At 49.6% G+C, this 15,447-nt stretch overlaps 1 protein-coding gene across 1 annotated transcript in view; it reads right to left on the bottom strand.

The window, feature by feature from the left end:
* The window catches only part of Hira (histone cell cycle regulator-like protein), a 257,277-nt gene that overhangs the window by 88,694 nt on the left and 153,136 nt on the right, over nucleotides 1–15,447 (bottom strand). The window contains exons 11-13 of the mRNA XM_068358689.1: nucleotides 12,984–13,205; nucleotides 12,542–12,815; nucleotides 12,184–12,433 (exon numbers count right to left, since the gene is read on the bottom strand). Coding sequence (XP_068214790.1) covers nucleotides 12,184–12,433; nucleotides 12,542–12,815; nucleotides 12,984–13,205 — 746 coding nt within the window. The remainder of the gene's footprint in view (nucleotides 1–12,183; nucleotides 12,434–12,541; nucleotides 12,816–12,983; nucleotides 13,206–15,447) is intronic.

Genomic DNA, 15,447 nt, shown 5'->3' with positions numbered 1-15,447 from the left:
GGAAACAGTTTCTCTAATGACACTAGGTGACCTATTAACCTCTGCCAGTCCTTGGCTCTCCTGGGCTGTCCCGAAAGGAAAGGCTGGAGGATCTGTTCTAGGTTGTTCAACCGTTCTTCTGACGGAAAGGCTCTCACTAGGCGGGAGTCCAGCACCATCCCCAAGTAAGTCATCCTGGTGGAGGGAGACAGATTCGATTTCTCCAGGTTGATCGTGATACCCAGAACTTTGCAGAATTGTATTAGTTTTACACCCTGCTCCTTCAAAACTTCCTCTGAGGAGGAAAGGAGTAACCAGTCGTCCAGGTATCGAATGAGGCGAATACCCCGCTCGTGAGCCCACACAGAGACTGTCGTGAAGACTCTCGTGAATACCTGGGGCGCTGTTGACAATCCGAAGCAGAGGGTCTTGAACTGCAGGATCTGGGAACCCCACTTCACCCGGAGAAACTTCCAGCTTGAGGGGTGGATAGGGATTTGAAAATATGCATCCTTGAGGTCTATGGACATCATGAAGTCCCCTTCCCTCAAGGACTGCAGGACCGACTTCGGGGTGTCCACTTTGAAGTCGGTCTTGCACACAAACTTGTTGAGGGCTGACAGGTCTATCACCGGTCTCCAACCCCGCGTCGCTTTCTCCACCAGAAAGAGACGACTGTAGAAGCCTGGGCCCGGATGTAGGACCGCTTCCACTGCACCTTTTTCCAACATCGCGGATACTTCCTCCTGAAGGGTCGCCCTCTTCAAGGGGTCCTTGGGTGCTAGCCACTCCGCCCGGCTGGCTGGAATCAGAGGAGGAGGTTCTGCTAGGAATGGTAGTCTGTAACCTTCCTTCAGTACGGATACTGTCCAGGGTTCCGCACCGTGGGCCTTCCATGCTTGCCAAAAATGTCTGAGGCATCCCCCAACCTGAGGCTTGGGCAGGAGTAGGGGGCCTCCCACTCTATCTCCTTCTGGAGGAACGGCCTGAACGCCCTCTCCTGGACGCTGAGTAGGCCGACCTAAAAGAGGCAGACGCCGCTGGAGCTCCTGCGGTGGTTGAGCCCAAGAGGTAGATGGAGCGTCTCTCCTCGTCTGGCTAGGAGAGGCTCGAGAAGTAGAGGGTCCATCCGACGTTGTCCTCCTGTAAGTGGGTCTCCTCACGGAGTGAGGTCTGGGTCCACTCACTTCCTTCCTCTTCATGACCTTCTCCATTATTTCTTCCATTTGTTTCAAAGGAAACAGAGAGTCACCCAACACAGGCAGGCTCCTCAAAGCCCTTGCTTCTCTGTCAGGGATTTTCCGGGACAGCTTGGTTAGGACCGTATCCCTTCTCCTAAGAACCCAGTTGGCTGACAGGGCAAGAGACTGGAATGTCAGGAATTTCAAAGTCTTTCCTTCAGAGATGATGAGCTCCTTCAGGAGGGCCTGATTCGTCAGGTCTGTCAAGTCGTAGGTGGCTTGGACACCTACCAGAGTAGACGCCCACCAGTCCAACCAGGAGGTGACGTGGACTAAGTCCTTGGACACCTCCTCCATCATCGTAGCCTCTGACTGTGAGAAACAAATCGGGACTGACGCGGCTCTGTCCTCCGGGGCACCTTGACCTAACACTTCAAGGGAGGTCTCCATTTTGCAGGCTCCCGGTCGCTGCCCCTCCAGCACATAAAACCTGCTTTGGGACCTTAGTCCTTGGAGTAATTTAGAGGAACTCTGGGATTTGGGGGCTTCGGCATTGCCCGCCACAACCTTGTCCACGTGCGTACGCCCCAGAACCACGTCCCTGGCCACAGGCAGCGCTAAGGAGGGTTTCTGCTGCACGGGGGCCTCCATAAGACGATTGAGGCTGGAACGCCAGGCATCTTCGTCGGAGGGAACAGGCTCCTCGATCCTGTGATGCCTCCGTATGAGGCCTATAACCTTCCGATAGGCCAAATCCTCGGTTGGGGAACCTTCACCGTCGCCAACAACGCCCTCTGTCTGAAGCTGAGGTGATGGTCCGACGGGCACCTCTGTTGGTCGCTGGGGTTCTGACTCGACGGGCACCTCCATGTGGTGGTAATGGGCTGTGCCGACGGGCACCTCCGCACTAGACCTGGGTCATGGGACGGGTACCGCCGTGTCGGCGAGGACTTCCGTCCGTAACATGTCCTTGGACAAAGAGGGTGAGACTTCCGTGGGCTTGCCCGACGGAGGAAATCGTCCCTGCGAGTCCACTGGTTGAGTCAACTGTGCTGACTCGACGAGGCTGCCCGTCCGAAAACGCGACTCCCTCCGCTGTGCGGGTTGAGTCGGAAGTTTCGCGGTCTTACGCCTATCTGAAGAGGTCTTCTCTCTCTGGTCCTTTCGAGGGTCAAACTTATGGCTGGCAGAGGGCCTCTCTGGACCGCCGACTCGGAGAACGCGGGAAAGCAGTGAAGTCCGCGAGCCCCTGCGGGGAACGAGAACCCATTCTTCTTTAGGAGACCTACTCCTCCTGTATTTCATCCTCGGGGACCTAGAACGTCTTCTACTATACCTCGACCTTGAACGCGACCTCGAACGGGAGCGCCTGCTCCTGGATCTCTCCCTCCTCCAACGGCGCCTCCTCCGGGCTTCTCCCTCCGAAGAGAACGATGAGCCGGCCGCTGAAGACTCCGGCGACTCTGCATAACCCGACCGACGGGCAGGCGCATGAGTAACGGAGGCCTTCGTGATCTGCTGAGTTCCAGAGGTCGAAGGTTGTAAAAACATGTCAGGAACTGCCGACAGAGGGGCTGGGAGGGAGGTCGGCCGCAGCATGCTGGGGAACCAGGAATCCAGGCCATCTTCCATCCTCAACGGGGACCTACTTGGAGTTTTCGGGAGCCTCCATCCGAAGGGCTCCGCTACCGTCGAGTCCAACTTATCTTGGGTGCCATCAGCTGCCGAGGTACCTGAAACGCAGGCCCATGAAGCGGGCGAAGAGACAGGGACATTATTACTCCACATGGGGTCATCAGAGGAGACGTGGCCCCCCTGCACAAGGGCAGAGTCTTCAAGACCCCCAGTAAAAGCACTTTCAGGACCCCCACTTGCCTGCAAAGATTCAGCAACCCCAACATCACGAAGATTAGACTCCTGGGGAAGAGCAATCGGCAGCTTCCCCGCAACGGACTTACCTCGTCCCCTACTCTGGGTAGGGGAAGAAGGAACAGAAACATTGTCAGACCTCCCTCCGGGCGACGTCAAGGGCGAAGAGATGCTCGCCTTCCTGGGGGATCGTTTAGTGGACTTCTTCTTCTTCATACTAAAACGAACCCACTGGATCTCACTCCAAGACACACTCCGGGCACGTATCTGCCGGCGAGCACACTTTACCCCTACAGGAAGAGCAAAGGGAATGCGGGTCAACCTCCGGCTTGGATAAAAACGCTCCACAAGACTTCCCGGCTCTAGGCCCAGGACAACGGCGGGTCTGTTCCATAATCACAACACAATACCGTAAGACACAGGAACGCAGGGAAAGGATAAGGAATACACTTGGGAAAGCACAAGGGAATCAAGCGAACACGCGAGAACACAAGGGAAAGCACAGGGAAACCACGCGGAACACACGAGTCGTGCACACAAAGGGTCGCACAGAGAATGGAGAGCGACGCGACCATAGAACTTACTGGGGAGAGAGACCCAAGCTAACACGCGACCTGGCTCGGGACTAGCCTCAGGGCACGTTCTCCTTATGACTGGGTTAGTCCTCATAGAAAACGGAAGTAGGGTAAACTACACAAACTCTGGTCGGTTAAGAGGAGATTCCAGGTACCTCCTAAGAAAGTAGTTCGAGGTAAGTCTCTGTGTTGGAACAAATGGGTAATTACTTTCGGCGTAGCTGAAATGACGAGCCATTAGATTTTTAACGAGGGTTTACTACCCCACCGCTAGTTAGCAGGGGGTAGGGAGGGGTAGCTTGCTACCGCCCCCCCCCCCCCCCCCCACACACACACCTGTGATTTAGCTCACTTTGCTTAAAGGTAGGACTTTCACGGGGGACAGGGCTGGCGGGCAAGATTGATTAAATAGCTAAGGTTTGTATAGTTAGGAAAAATACAAATTATCTACGAATTTGTCATTTGTTCCGTAACTGAAATACAAACCCCGCTATTTAATATGGGTGACTCACCCCTTAGGAAGGGTGGTAAGTACCGGCCATTACTGGTTTTCGCTTTTGCCCGGGGACTCAATATTTGAGTGTGTAAGTACTCAGTAATAAAGAGTCCCTGCACCTCGTTAGCGTCTTGCTGTGCAAGTGCTGCGGCCTACATAAGCTGTGTGTGAAGGTATGCAGTGTGACACATCCTAAGAAGTTGACCTGGAGTTCTTTAGATGGAACTCGAGGCTAGGACTTTCCCAATACCACCTCGTCAGGGTATGGGGACATGACAGTATTAACTTAATACTAGGAACACAAGGAAGCATGGTTTACCTGCAGTGGTTTGAGGTCAGCTATGCAGAGAACCAAGGATGCTGCTTTCCCCAAGAGAGGAGAGGATGAAGAAAAGAATAAGGGCCAGACAAACCTTTTCATTCATGCAGACTAAGACCGGGTAACAATGCCCTCAACCTTCTGCTACTTGTCCATTAAGGAGCCTGAGGTTTAGACCAGCTGTTGTGCAGCCACCAGAGGGCCGATAGAGAACGTATCGAGCTTGCAAGACCTGCGTCACTGAATAGTTCTTCTTGAAGGCCAGGGACGTAGCTACGCCCCTGACATCATGTGCTCTAGGGCGACGTGATGGAGGAGATGGCCGAGATGGTATTCTTGGTGACCCTCCTCTTCGTCTTCCCAGTGCTCACAAACAAAGCTTGCACCTGGGGACGAACTGCAGCCGTTCTCTTAAGATAAAGCCTCAGACTCCTTACTGGGCACAGTAGGAGATGGTCTGGGTCATCTGTTACACAACGAAGACTCGAAACCTGGAAAGAGTCGAACCGAGGGTCCGGCACTCCTGGATTCTGAATCTTGGCAACAAACTCAGGGACGAACCTGAACATTACCTCCCCCCATCCCCTTGAATGGGCGACGTCGTATGAGAGACCATGAAGTTCGCTGACTCGCTTGGCCAAGGCCAAAGCTAGCAGGAACACCGTCTTCCAAGTAAGGTGGCGATCTGAACCCTGGCGTAATGGTTTGAAGGGAGGTCTCTTAAGAGACCTGAGAACTCGAACCACGTTCCATGGAGGAGGTCTCACTTCTGACTGAGGGCAGGTAAGTCCATAACTCCGTATGAATAAGGAAAGTTCCAGCAAGGAAGAAATGTCCACTCCTTTGAGTCTGAAGGCTAGACTTAAGGCTGAGCGATAGCCTTTCACTGCCGAGACTGAAAGGCGCATTTCCTCCTGCAAATACACAAAGAACTCCGCTATTACTGGAATAGTGGCATCGAGTGGAGAGATACCCCTTCCACGACACCAACCACAGAAGACTCGTCACTTCGCCTGGTAGACCCCAGCAGATGACCTACGCAGGTGTCCAGACATCCTGTTCGCAACTTGCTGCAAAAAGCCTCTCTCAGTGAGGAGATGCTGTATAGTGTCCAAGCGTGAAGTCGAAGCGAAGCTACGGCTTTGTGAAAGATGTTGGCGTGTGGTTGTTTGAGTAGCTCGTGTCGTGGAGAGAGTTCCCTCGAGAGCTCCGTCAGGAGTTGCGGAAGGTCTGGAAACCATTCTGTGTGATGCCATAGCGAAGCTATTAGGGTCATCGAGAGATTGACTGATATTCTGGTCTTGTTGAGCACCCTCCTCATCAGACAGAACGGGGGAAAGGCGTAGACATCGATGTTGTCCCACCGTTGTTGGAAGGCATCTTGCCAGAGAGCTTTGGGATCCGGGACTGGGGAGCAGTACAGCAGAAGCTTGAAGTTCAGCGCTGTAGCGAACAGATCCACAGACGGGGAACCCCACAAAGTCAGGACTTTGTTGGCTACTTGACGATCCAAAGACCACTCGGTACTCACTATCTGCGTCGCTCTGCTCAGACTGTTGGCGAGCACATTCCTCTTGCCTGGAATGAAGCGAGCCGAAAGTGCGATCGAGTAGACTTCGGTTCATCTCAGTATCTCTACTGCGAGATGGGATAGCTGTTCTGAAAAGGTACCTCCCTGCTTGTTGATATAAGCCACTACTGTGGTGTTGTTGCTCATCACCACCACAGAGTGGCCCGCCAGGTATTGTTGGAACTGTTGAAGGGCCAGGAATACGGCCTTCATCTCTAGCAGGTTTATGTGGAGGTACTTTTCTGATTCTGACCACAGGCCTGAGGTCCTGTGGTTCAGAACGTGAGCCCCCCACCCTTTCTTTGAGGCATCCGAAAACAACATCAAATCCGGGGGGAGGACGAGAAGGTCCACTCCTCTTCGTAGGTTCTTGTCTGCCACCCACCACTGGAGGTCCGTCTGTTCCGCAGAACCCATGGGGATCAGTGTCCGGGGAATCGTGACCTTGATTCCACCGGGACTTGAGTCGCCACAGGAGAGATCTCATTCTGAGGCGACCATTGGGAACTAGACTAGCCAGGGATGAGAGGTGACCGAGGAGACGTAACCATGATTGGGCTGGAAGTTCTTCTCGTCTGAGGAAAGGCCTTGCGACCTTCCTCAGCCTTGCTATCCTGTTGTCTGATGGGAAGGCTTTGTGGAGATTGGTGTCTATGATCATGCCTAGGTATACCAGTTTCTGAGCGGGCAGCAGAAAGGACTTCTCGAGATTTACCATGATCCCCAGAAGTTGTCTCGGTGACGAAGAAGGGTTGCCTCCGAGTCTGCTAGGATCAGCCAGTTGTCCAGGTAACGGAGGAGACGGATACCGATCCTGTGAGCCCATGAAGATATTAGGGTGAACACTCTGGTGAACACGGGCGGTGCTGTGGAGAGACCGAAACACAGCACCTTGAACTGGTAGATCTTGTTGTCTAGGCAAAATCTTAAGTACTTCCTTGAAGACGGATGGACTGGGATCTGGAAGTACGCGTCCTTCAGGTCCAGTGTGCCCATGAAGTCTTGCGGTCTCACTGCAAGTCTGACCGTGTCTGCCGTCTCCATGCTGAACAGGGTCTGTTTGATGAACCTGTTCAGGGCTGAGAGGTTGATGACTGGTCTCCAGCCTCCAGACGCCTTATTTACAAGAAAGAGTCGACTGAAGAAGCCTGGGGACCCGTCGACAACCTCTTGGAGAGCGTCCTTCTTCAACATGGTCTCAACTTCTGCCCGAAGGGCTTGCCCCCTTGCCGATCCCATGGCAAGGGAGCTCAGCGACACTGGATCCGCTGTCAGGGGAGGTAGAGATGTCGTGAACGGGACGCGATACCCCTTACTGATTACTGAAATCGTCCAAGAATCAGCCCCGAGTTGCTGCTACCTGTTTGCGCAACCTTGTAGGCATACCCCAACTGGTGGACATGCAGGGGGACTGCCAATCCTAGCGTTTGCAGCCACGGCCGCTCCCTCTAGGATTCTTTCCTCCCCTAGAGGACTTTTTGCCCTTTTTGTCCTTGACAGGAAAGGGCTTGGACACTTTTGTCTTTGCTGTAGCTGCCTTCTTCGTACTCTTGACAGGACATGGTTGCTGGGTAGCTGGAGGTTTGTAGGGCCTCGATGTTAGGGCCCTATGGAGAAGGGAATCCTGGTTGGACTTCCTCCACCTCTCAGCAGCCTGCTCCACGTCCTTAGGCTCAAACAAATTCTTACCGAGGACGGAAGAATGTCTGAGCCTGCAAACGTCAGTACTGGGGACCTTTTGATGGAATCTCTCAGCCACTGCGTCCCGTCGTTTCAAGATAGTGTTAGCCCACAAGCTCGAGACTTGGTGGGCTAGAAATTCGATGGTACGCGTACCTGAGAGCAAAAAGGTCTCCAAGGCCTTCCTGGTTCTTTCCTTGGACAGGTCGTCAAACCACACCAGGATGCCCAGAGACCCTAGCCAGATGTCCAGCCACGAAGTAGCCTGCATGGCACACTTCACTACCTTCTCCTGGCTCAGGATCTTCGTTGCCGAATACGAGACCTGCCGGTTGGAGTCTCTCTACAGGGTCTCCCCCGGTAAGCTCTTTCAGAGAATGGTGCAAAGGAAGAGCTAAGCAATTCTCCTCCAAGATCTCAAAGTACCTCCTCTGATGGACGCGAGGAGGCGGGAGGAGCTTGTTACCGGTGCTGGATCGGCTGGAGGAAGCTAGCTCAGTGAGCTGGCCTTCGACCTTGTCTCTGGCACTCTTAACCCCCTGTGACCAGGGCAAAGATGCACTGGCCCTCGAGGGCTTCTGAGTACCATAGAGTCCTTGCCCTCACGAGGAGGAATCTCTGGATCCGGAAACCAATTGAGACTCCTCATGAGGGTCAGAACTTGCCAGAACGCATGTTCTGACTCCTGTAGCTCTCCTCCTGAAGGGCTGGCAGCAAAGTCTCCTGTCCCCAGAGGCTCTTCCTGGGGGGGAACTCGCGGACGTTCTCCGAGGGCTTGGCTGGCTCCTGTCTAGTCCTTGATGAAGACTTAGGCAAAGTCTTCAAGTCCTTCGGCTCCCTCCTGGGAGGGATACAGGACTCCAGCAGTGATGGTGGAAGACTCTTCTCAACCCCTACCTGAGAAGACTTCTCGGGTAGAGGTGGGAAATCCTCGTCCGCAGAGGAGGGGGAGAAAGTCTGGGGGGGAGAGGGAGCCTTCCTCAATGACTTCCGAGGAGACAGTTTCGCCCTTGTAGAAGTTACCACGGAAGGAACTCCTCTCTTCCTCTTCAGGGGGGACGAAGCCGCCACTGTTTTGTAACCCAGTTCAGAGAATACAGGCTTAAAAGCCTGCACGAGAGCTCTGACAACGGTACCAAACCAGGGCTGCTGACTGACAGTCGCGCTGTCAGTCACTCCCTCTGGAGGGAAGGGGATCGTTCGATCCCTAGGAGGAGTGACCAAACGAGGGTTCGCCTGCAAAGATGCTGAAACAGAAGAAGAATCCTTGGACCTATCCGGAAACCTCCCCTCCTCCGACGAGCACGCTGTTCTGCGCTTGCGGGCTGGGGAACGAGACGATGATGACCTGGCCGCGCGATGTCCTGCGGTCTCACGTGTGGGATCGCGCCTATGATCGCTCTGGGGATCGCGCTGCAAATCACGCTGGTGGTCACACGATGGGCCTGCCCTGGGTCACGCGAGGGGGCGCGGGCGAGTGATGGCGCGTGGCGGCCTGAACAGGCGATGACAGGTGGTGTGCAGGAGGCTGGATGAGCGCTCGCGCGCGTGAAGGCAATTGCGCGCGCGGGCGCGCAGGATCTTGCCGAAGGGCCCGTGAGGGCGAAAACGTTGGGCGCGCGCGCAGGAGAAAAAGCGCGCGCGCGCATGTGGCTAAAGCAGTGGGCGAGGGCGCGCGATGGAGACTGGTGAGAGCTGGCGAGCAGGAGCAACTGGAACTATGCCCAGATCCGGAGATCGTGGGCGTGCCTAGCGCACAGGAGATCGTGGGCGCGCATGGCGCACATCAGGATGCGGGTGCACAGAAGTGCGCTGTTGGTTTGGTCAGCGCTGAAGTCCTGGTGAGCGCCTGTGCGCAAACTCAGGAGACTCCAGTGCTGTGCGCTGGCGCGCAGTTGAGCACTGGCGCGCTATAACAGCAGTTGTGCGCGTGTGCGCAGTCACGCGTTGAGGCATTGGAGAGCACTGGAGGTCCGGTGAGCGCCTGTGCACTATCTCTGGAACCTCCTTTGTGTGCTGACGCGCAGGAGAGCGCTGTTGTGCTAAAACAGGAACCAGTGGAGAGCGCTTGCGCGCTATTGCAGGGGCGCTCTGGCGCGTAGGTGGTCGTGGGCGCGCAGGGGAACCCTGGCGCGTGATAGCAGGATCAACAGCAAGTGCGCGCAGGTGAGCGCTGGCGCGCTAAGACAGGAACTTCTGCTGCAGGTCGTTGGCACGCAAGTAGTACCTGGCGCTTAAGGGGCTGAGACACAATCTTGTGCTCAAGTCCCTTATGCCCCGAAGGGACCGTTGCCTGTTTAATAACAGGGTGTGATGGCGCCCACAGCGCATCAGCAGCCAGGAACGGCGACGGCAGGTCAGCAGGTCTGGAGGGTGGAAGGTCGGCATGTCCTGTGTAAGGACGACCTTCCACCGAAGAAGATCGCGAACAATCTCCGGAGAGGTCCAAGGAGGTAGCTGGCAGGATCGGTGAACGACGACGAGGTTCTTCTGTGGAGGACTGCGAAGATGACGAGCTGAAGAGGCGCCTCCTAACACCCTTGTGAGGTGAAGGAAGACCTCTACGGCGCAGGGGAAGGCGAGCTTTACGCCTTATACGCCCTCTGGGGGCCATAGGGTCAGCAAGCTGACCATCAGCAGTCCTCCGAAGAGGAGTCTCTATGAGTGAACTCCCCCGGGGGGGGGGGAGAATCACCGGCAGGAGAGACCGTAGGACTTAGTTCCTCCCTCGAAGGATGTTTGGAGGGTGAAACTAAGCCTTCAGCTACCACAGCAACATCAGGAGCAGAGGTTTGAGGTAACACATCAGAAGCCCCTGTCACAACGTCGACGATAGACAGAGGATCAATATCTGCTACCGTCGGCGATTGTTTGACAGCTGCTCCCAACTTGATCATGTCAAACAGAGCTTCCTTGGAGGGTGAACCCTGTACAGTGAACCCTCGCTACTTCGCGGTTCGACCATCGCGGATTCACCACTTCGCGGATTTTTTCCATAACCCATATATATACAGTAATATATATATATATATATATATATATATATATATATATATATATATATATATATGTATGCATGTATTTATGTATATATGTAGGTATGTATATGTGTATACATATAAATATATATATATATATATATACACACACACACACACATATATATATATATATATATATATATATATATATATATATATATATATATATATATATATATATATATCTAAAGTAGGAAGATGTGATGTAGTTCTAAGGGAAAAGTATGGGAAATATGTCTGGGTAATAAGCAAAGCTCTACCTCCAGTTTGTTTCTTCATTACGATCAGAGATAAATGTAAACAAAACATTGGTTGCCATTTTTTATCGTGCTTTTTAGCGTGTTTAGGAAATGCATGATATAAAATCACCTTTAATATTTGTGCCTGTTTTAGTTTAGGGTACTGTAGTACATGCATTAAGTGTTCTGTACATTAAAGGGTAGTTTGTTAACAGAACTACGTACAAGGGAAGGTTTTAAAAGTCTGAATATACATGTTGAATAAATAGGTAAATATGGTGTCACTACTTCGCGGATTTTCACCTATCGCGGCCGCGACTGGAACCTATCTACCGCGATAAACGAGGGTTCACTGTAGCCCAAAGGAAGCCGAAAGCTGTAATACAGTAAATCATTATTATTCACAGTCAAAGAAATATCTTCCTCCGGGGGAGGAGGAGCTGCCTCGCTATGGGAGGCAACTCCCTCTCCCACACCCCGGGATCGGTGAACAGAACTACGGTCTACGCTACCATTCGCCGGCTTCTCGGGAGAAACCGATCGAGTGGGAGCTTCGGAGGAGGTTTAGGCAACGGAGGAAGAGTCCTTGGGATTTTCTCTTTTCAAAGAAACCTTTGAAGGAGAAATATCCCGTTTGGACTTCTTCTGGCGCCGAGAAAACCTCTCCCACTGGGAGGCAGACCACTCCCTACACTCACCACATACGTTAACACTATCACACCGTTGGCCCCTACAATGAGGACACAAGGTGTGGGGATCCGTGTCGACCGCCGACATAAATGTGCCACAAGGGCGGTCAGGTAAACCAGGACACTTATGCATGATGGCAGAGGCCAACTTCACAAACACTCTGGAAAAAGAAAAAGCAAAGAAAGATTAATAATGGCTGATCAACAAAAGCGAGGGTGAAAGCGGACACGTCCGACCGTCACCCGAGCCGATAGCAAAGTGAGCTAAATCACAGGTTTGTGTGTGTGGGGGGGGGGGGGGGGGTAGCAAGCTACCCCTCCCTACCCCCCGCTAACTAGCAGTGGGGTAGTATACCCTCGTTAAAAATCTAATGGCTCGTCATTTCAGCTACGCTGAAAGTAATTACCCATATTAAATAGCGTAGTTTGTATTTCAGTTACGGAACAAATTCAAATTGTATCAGAGATAAAGAAACAGTGATATATTTGTTAAGGACCAACCAATTAAATCAACTACAGAAAAGTGAACAACAGCATATAAATACCCGTTTTTATATCCAGAATATGAAGCGTTTTGTCTCTGCATGAAATAATAGCAACCTTGGCAGTTGCAGCTGCTGCTGTAACTTGAGAGGTAAAGAATAATACCCAGCTGACAAGGTTGACTTGCTCTCTTGTCACTCGATGAAGATTTGGCACAGAATTTCCAACACCGACGTTGCCACTGCCAACTCTGTGGTCATTCTCCACAACTAACAAAGGACCAGGTGAATCACCAGATGGCTCACCAGGGATCTAGTAAGAAATAAATGCTTTAGTTTGAAAACACTATCTTCCATCTCACTTTTCATCAATATAAGTAAAGAAACTCAATGAATTTACATTACCTTCACCATACAGTACCTGTATTCTTGCAGATTTAGACAGAGAAGCTTCTGGAAGAATAGGAACGACATCAACAGGCTGGACTGCAGTCACTACAGGCTGGGGTCTTGAAGGTGGACCCTGAGGAGCTGGAGGAGGAGTAGACGCACGGGAGGGAGGAGCTACAGGTGTTCTATCATACATTGCAGGACGGCCTCGCTTTCTTTTGACAACGATTGGCTGAGCATCATCATGCTTACGTTTACTTGATACTGGCGTGCAGGGTCCCTGAGTTTCGATTATTTTGTCTGACCTGAAAATTTTCATGACTTTAATACTTTGTAAGAGATTTAAAGACAATTTCCAAAAATATGAGAAGCTGTCAAAATATGTAAGTTGAGTTGAATTGCTATTCATGTTCATGGACATTTTTCCACATGCATAATCAAAATCTATACAAAAGACCAATATTAATTAGTACCTTTCCAAGCGTGCAGGAAGGCCAGCAGGCATTCCATTGAATTCTTCTGGGAGAGGCACAGGCGGCTTTGTTGGTGTGCCAGATAAACTTCCGCAGAATGAATTTCGCGTGCTTGACACATTGGGCTCGACAATTTGATCGACTTTTTCCACAACAATTTTACTCTTCTCCTGCTGACTTGAGGAAAAGCTTGCTTCGTACGATTTTGAGGGGCTGTCCACCCTATTCGTGAATAAAAAAATGTCTAAAGAGGAAGCGTCTATAGTTATCATTGGATGTAAGCACATTTAGGATGGTATAAAAATTTGAATACCAGCTGTTGTAGGTGAGTTACTTCACACAGTATCAAAAGACTTCAAATGAACCTCTAATCATTGCAAAGTTTCAAATCAATACTAGCATACCTAAATATTTGCAAATCAACTAAGATAAAAAAAACTCGATAGAGTGTTCTGTCATTCCAACATGCATGTGACTGTCACTATAAACTGGCTATTTCCTGTTGAGTATTTCATGGGCTTGGAAATAGACTGCACATGTAAGAACATGGAATACTGGATTCAATGTAAATAAATGGAAGTAATGACAGTAATCTACTTTTTACTTGTGAAAACAATAAACAATACTAATATGACATGAAGATGATATTTTGTAGAAATGATAGTTAAAAAAAAAGGAATAAATTAAGAAAAAAAATGTTGCCGTGTGTGAACAACTTGGATTAGCAGTAAAACTTTTTGGTGATGTTGTGGATGGAAGTCAGAGCTGGAGAACCAACAATGTTTAAAAAACGCGTGATTTGAATATGTATGTCAACATAGAAATAAACTAAAATAGACTTACAGTATTTCAATTTGTGGTGGGGAGAGATGTGAGGAGCCCTATGAATCTAAGCTTGGGGTGTCAGAGGGGGTTTGAGTAATGACTCGGGAATGTCGCCACTAGCTCGAGAAAGTGGTGTAATTCTACATGGTAACACGACAGCAGACTAAAATAGCTCTTACACAATTAGAAATAAAGGCAAAAATCCTAAAGACTTCATTGGTTGGCTCAAAAAAGGAGGGGCTACTATCAGGGAGGAGAGAGGACTTTTTAGTGAAATTTCCTGAGTGTGAACTGTGTGATATACGAACAAGTGCTACACTTATTTGTACGTTAAACAAGTGATTTTAAATTCCACGCGGATTATGTTTATAAATGAAGTATCCTGGACGTCATCGTAACATAGGGCATATTTTGACGTCAAGCAACGTCATCGTAGTGAAGGAGTTAAACAGAACCTTGTCACTGGCTATGGACTTATCTGGGTATTACCAAAGATTTGAACCCCTACACTGTATTTTCAAATATTAAAGAAAAACAAATTATGACTATATCCTTAACCCCTAAAATGAAAAGAATCAGTGATATAGGTGGAATGCACTACAATACTCAAGAAAGAAAGATTATCTGGAATACAGAAAGTATTATCAATGAGATCAATGGTTTTACAGCAGTGATAATTTTCCATTCAACAAGCTTGAAAGAGGGTGTTCTTCCCAAGTACAATAACAATCATAATCATAACAGCATCAAAACTTAATCCTTCCCTTTTACCTTGAAGGTGAATGTACGTTTGAACTTTATTACTCAAGACATATTTATAACAATTGAACTTATAACTCAAGACAAATCCATAAATCTTATATAGTACACAAAGAAGAGGAAGATTATAATACTGTATATGTATATTATAAATGCATTTGTTTTCAGGTATGATGAAACCATTTTATTGTTTTTAATTCTTATTCTGTTTGGAGATATTGAGAAAAACTTTAACATTGTTATCTCATGTACATATTACCATATACAATCCAGTAACATAAATGGTGGGCTACCCTCAAATTTGCACTCTTTGGTGTGGACTTCAAAAATTTCTCATCTGCTTAAAGCAGATGGCTCTGTCACTCATGGTCCAAAAGAAAGGGAAATTGTTCAGGCTGATGTGTTTGACCTAAGAAGAGTAATGACAAACTCTATCTTTCTCATTTCTATTCTCCTGAGGATAACCAAACTAGTTTAGCTTTTTGGTCCCTTGAAATTAAAACTCTTACTGGATCTTTAGAGCTATTGAGGTGTAGACCCAAAAGGTATTTTTCCTTTGTTTTTTTATAAAGACAGCTGATTTCTTAGCTCATAAGTTGTCTGTTATTTTCTTGCAAGTTAGCAAGAAGAGGTCATTTTTGCACTTGTTTGAGAATTGGTGATGTTACTCCATTGGGAAAATGTGTGTGTCGTAGTTCTAGCCCTACTGATTATATCCAACTTCCATATTTTTTTAAGATTTTGAATGTGTTTTGACACAACATCTACAGTACTATCTCACCATATCGCAGTTCACCCAATCTGTCGGTTGAGTTGGTGGGACTTCATAAGTTCAAACTTGTTTTAATGATTTTATGTTCAACAAGTTGATATGTCTCCA

The sequence above is a fragment of the Palaemon carinicauda genome, chromosome 35 (genome assembly GCF_036898095.1).
Source record: "Palaemon carinicauda isolate YSFRI2023 chromosome 35, ASM3689809v2, whole genome shotgun sequence".
In the NCBI taxonomy this organism is placed as follows: Eukaryota; Metazoa; Arthropoda; class Malacostraca; order Decapoda; family Palaemonidae; genus Palaemon; species Palaemon carinicauda.
This window is presented reverse-complemented; position numbering and strand designations above follow the sequence as displayed.